Source organism: Pundamilia nyererei, unplaced genomic scaffold, assembly GCF_000239375.1.
Source record: "Pundamilia nyererei isolate P.nyererei 1_Seehausen unplaced genomic scaffold, PunNye1.0 scaffold00001, whole genome shotgun sequence".
NCBI classification, from domain to species: Eukaryota; Metazoa; Chordata; class Actinopteri; order Cichliformes; family Cichlidae; genus Pundamilia; species Pundamilia nyererei.
Window position 1 is genome coordinate 11203366 of NW_005187402.1, and position 4390 is coordinate 11207755.

A 4390-nucleotide genomic window follows, 5' to 3' on the forward strand; every position below is an offset into this window, starting at 1 on the left:
TTCCATATCGCTGTCGTGCAAAGTTATGAAAATTATTGTCAGGATGCACGTCATTTAAACTTTTCAAATGCATTTCTTTGGCTTTGGGATTTATGGGGAATATTTAATTTTTAAATGCGTCCGATTTATGTATCCCACTCAAAGCCACTCTCTACCCTGTTATTCTACTGTAGCCCCTCTAGAGGCATTTAACCGGAAAACAATTGCGCTTGCTTGTGTCCACAAGCACTACTCCGTAGGACGCACACTGCACTTTCACGTGGCAAAAACGTCTTACGTGATTGGTTGAATGTATACATTCTGGCATGTGATTGGTTAATGACAATGGCAACAAACCGCCATCTTTTTTCATGAGACGACTAGCAACGAGGCTACTTTACGCCTTTACTGGCGTCGTGAAATTCTTTATCTAATGTAAAGAACAGGCAACACGTAGCATTACTTAGCATAATAACACAATGCATGGACATTTTCGGCGACTTCTAAACGTTGTTCAGAGTAGTTTGTAGTACCTTGGGCCGTCGTAGGTAAGACTTCAATAAGAAGGCATTTCATTGGATAACTGACTGACCGTGCGGGCAGTATTAACACACGCCATTAAACCTACCTTTAAAACGAGGAAGGAGCGGTGGTTTTTACATGTTTGTTTGGTTTAGTATCTCTCTCCCTGAGCAATGTGGATAAAAGTGCATGGCATTTTTGCAGCGATATATTCAAATAATAACCTTTAGTCACACTCCAGTACTTTTATTAGTATTATTTTTCATTAGTTATAGCCTTTATGAGCACCTCTGCTTGCCTCTCATCATCCGAGGAAAGGAGGTGAAATAAACTTTATGTCAAAAGCACTGCAGTTACTATGTAAAATCACCCTTGTCATACTGTTCAAACATTGTGCCCGCTAATGATTTGTGCCTTAGTTGCATGTTATTGTGTTATTAGGCATGAAATAGCTAAGATGTCCAAACATGGAATTTCATAAAAACAAATTTGCAAGTTGTTTCCAATTTGAGCTTTAGAATTTACTGCATGTGAACGAGATATTGTATTCACTCGTCTAATGTGTGTTTTTGTCTGTTCTTATCGTTTGTGTTTTTATTTACAACTATTTTATTGCTCTCTCGGCAAGTTAACTACCGAATAAGAGATCTCTATTCTCCCTGAGACTTTTACTTGGTTAAATAAAGCCTAAATGCTTCTATTTTTGGTGCTTCCCTTTTTGAAGTGAAGTGGAGATGGGTACGCTTTGACACAACACCCCTGCAATAAATTCCATCTTCTTGACAGTTCAAACATGGATCCCCTGCTGTGTGTCATTTTTGTCCTAGATCTTTGGAAACATGGACAAAGTGGAGCTTTTTGAGGTTGTTAAAGTGACAGAAGAGGTGGAGAGTGCCTACAGCCAAATGGAGGTGACATCCTTTAAAAAGAGGAAGAGCAAACCTCAAGATGACAGTGTGGAGAAACCTAAGAAGCCTAGGTAACATGAATAAAATGGTTTTCAACCCTTCTTTCATCACTGGCTGAGCTTCAAAGGCATTAAAAATGTCTTAAAAAATGTCATGTTCTAATTGTAGACTTGGAATGTGTTGTCTGCCTTAGGTCTGCCTATCTGCTATACTACTTTGATGTTCACCAGATTATGCAACTCGGAGTCTCTAATATGCCACAGTCTGAGATCAACAAGCGTATCAGTGAGAGCTGGAAACGACTCAGCGTGGCTGAGAAAAGCTACTACCTGGAAAAAGCCAAGTTGGAGAAGGAGGGCATAGATACAGTAAGCTGCAGTCTCTTTTTTTTTTTTTAAATGTAAACAAACCAGCGTATCGGATTAGCTGAGAAGACCATATTATTTAAATCCATTAATCTGTAGATTAAACCTTCTTAAACACTTATGCTAGAATTCAAAACTGGCGCACTTTCACCTGGCAATATGAGTCTGTTACAAATAAATTAGAAAAATACTTAGTTCAATATATGGGAAAAAAGATTTAATTTACATTTAAGACCTTCCTCAATAGTGTTTGACTATCTTTCAAAATATGTATATATTCCTACATAGTGAACAATAGTGTCAGAACGTTGAAAAATGTCTGCAGCCTTCATAAATACAGGTACATAACCTTACTTTTGTTATATGTGAACATGTAGTCATCCTTTGAAGTATACAAGTCATTTCCAAGGGATGACTTACTATGATCGTAGAATATGATTTTATAAATATAATAGGAGGGCCCCATCACTGCCCCAATCACATCATGAAAAACAGTCACTTTTTATAACTTCTAAACAGTGAGTGATGTTAACATTTTCAGTGAAGATCTGAGAATAAATCTAGCATGTCCACAGATATGCTAGATCTCTTTCTCTTACAAGGATAACAGCTTGCTAAGGCAGTCGTCAACTAATATTTATTAGTTGGCTGGAGTGCCACAAGAGGGCAGCAGCATCAATTAATATTTACCTGGGACTTTGATGTTCCGGGTAAATATGAATTGAATACCTAAACTTTAGCAAATAAATGCATTCCATTATCTTCTTTGAAATATCAGCTATGAATCAACAAAAGAAACCATGTAACCGTGTTTAGCTGGACGTGAAGAGTCAGAATTTGTTACTATGGTAACTGATTCAGATTTTAAATTACTCCTGTTTTCTGAACAAAACATCCAGATTTTCCCTCATCTCTGAGTTAAAAAGTTCAGTAAAAACTTAACAGTAAAAAGTATTTTTATTATAATAAATACTGTACTAGTAGACACTCTAGTAGTAAATGAATCATTATTCCACAAAGTCAACCCGTCTTTTTAAAAACATTGCCACTGGTAGACAGCTGATTAAAAAGCCCTTCCTCCAGTGAGATTAATTTATTTCCTTTATCATGAATTCTTTTGGCCATAAAAAATGTCTCGATTGTGCTTTTTCCTCAGTCATCTGTTAGCCCCTCCAAAGATCTGCCAGGCTTCCGCAAAATCCTACCAAGAACCAGTTACTTTGTATTGTCCAAAGGCTGCTCCTCAAGTCTACAGCCGGGAAGCTCTCAATCAGAGCTCAGCATTGAGTCTACGGAGAATCCACCTGAAAATGGCTTGCCCTCCGTCTCCCTTATTCAGGAAGCCCGGTTGACACCTTTAGGGTTGGCTGGTAAGGTTGAACTCTCTGAACACCCCATTGTTGTTGATGAAATAACAGGGGAAACAGCAGTAGTGTCACCCACCCTCCAAGGAATTCCACCTGCCTCTTCCTCCTCCTCTGTCTCACCGAAAGCAACAGCTTCTGGAGACTCCAGTGTCTCACAGAGCTCTGGTGACTGTACGGCAAATCGGGTCATACTGAAAGGAAGTGAGGCAAAAGCTGGCAGTAGTAGTTACAGTGCATCGATGGTGCGGCAAACACAGGGGGAAACCACACAGGTGGTGGCCATCATACCCACCCAGGTACGACCTAAATGTCCTCCATCTTCTGCCAGGTTGTAGACTGATATTCATTAACTTATATAATCACCTAATTTTAATAACAGCACATGTATTTTGCTTACTTCTTGCCTTACCCTAGAACCTACTGGAGCCCAAGTCTTTGGCAACTGTGAGCTCTGTGGGCCCGGTGGTGATGGTCCCTGTTGGAGCAAGCATAGAGCAAAGTGTCAAACCTTCATATAAAATGGTAAGCATGCATATTAGTCAAATAAAGAAAAATCTTGTATCTGGAAGAGTACACATTTAATTTTTAGGACTTGAAAGACCTGAAGTTACATATTTTCTTCTTCTCATCAGTCTGTGAAGACATACACTCGGAGAGGTCGAGGGAGGTGTCTGAATCCTGGCTGTTCATTTGTCTATGTTACCCGCCACAAGCCACCAACATGCCCCGAGTGTGGGAGCCACTTGGGTGGTAAATGGATACCCGCTGTAAGTGTTAATGAAACCTAAGAAAAAATATTCACTATTTACTTGTGATTCTAATCAGTTAGTTTTGGCTGCCATTTTCTTAATAGGCAAAAAAGTCACACGAGAAGCAAGCTGCTTCAAGGCAAAAAGCTAAAAAAAAAGCTAATAAAAGCTGTCAAACCACACAACCAACAACTCAGAAGGCAGGTGCTGCTGTCAGCAAAATAAATACTACTGCAGTCAACAAAGAAGGACAAGTTGTGAGGCGTGCCAGAAAGCAGCCTGTTCGTTCAGCTGGATTGCCACAAGAGGGCAGCAGCACCAAACAACCGGCTCAAACAAGGTGCGTGTCATTTCTGCAGATTATTACTGTCTGAGAGTTCACAAGGCCATTAAATCAGATATTAAGTGTGTTCGTTCTTTTAAAGAAGCAAGTTGATTACATCAGCGGTCTCCAACCTTTTTTGCGCCACGGACCGGTTTATGCCCGACAATATTTTCAC

At 39.6% G+C, this 4390-nt stretch overlaps 1 protein-coding gene across 5 annotated transcripts in view; it reads left to right on the top strand.

Moving 5' to 3' along the window:
- The first annotated feature begins 360 nt into the window (after positions 1–360).
- Positions 361–4390, top strand: part of hmgxb3 (HMG box domain containing 3) — a 13724-nt gene continuing 9694 nt past the window's right edge. For 3 of the 5 annotated variants that reach the window (XM_005719861.1, XM_005719865.1, XM_013908604.1), the window contains exons 1-7: positions 361–527; positions 1329–1480; positions 1603–1777; positions 2931–3437; positions 3556–3663; positions 3774–3908; positions 3995–4230. In XM_005719861.1, coding sequence (XP_005719918.1) covers positions 1341–1480; positions 1603–1777; positions 2931–3437; positions 3556–3663; positions 3774–3908; positions 3995–4230 — 1301 coding nt within the window. In that variant the 5' untranslated portion in view covers positions 361–527; positions 1329–1340. Of the gene's footprint in view, positions 528–566; positions 823–1129; positions 1240–1328; positions 1481–1602; positions 1778–2930; positions 3438–3555; positions 3664–3773; positions 3909–3994; positions 4231–4390 lie in introns of those variants that run through there. The other 2 variants (XM_005719862.1, XM_005719863.1) reach the window with 2 other exon arrangements.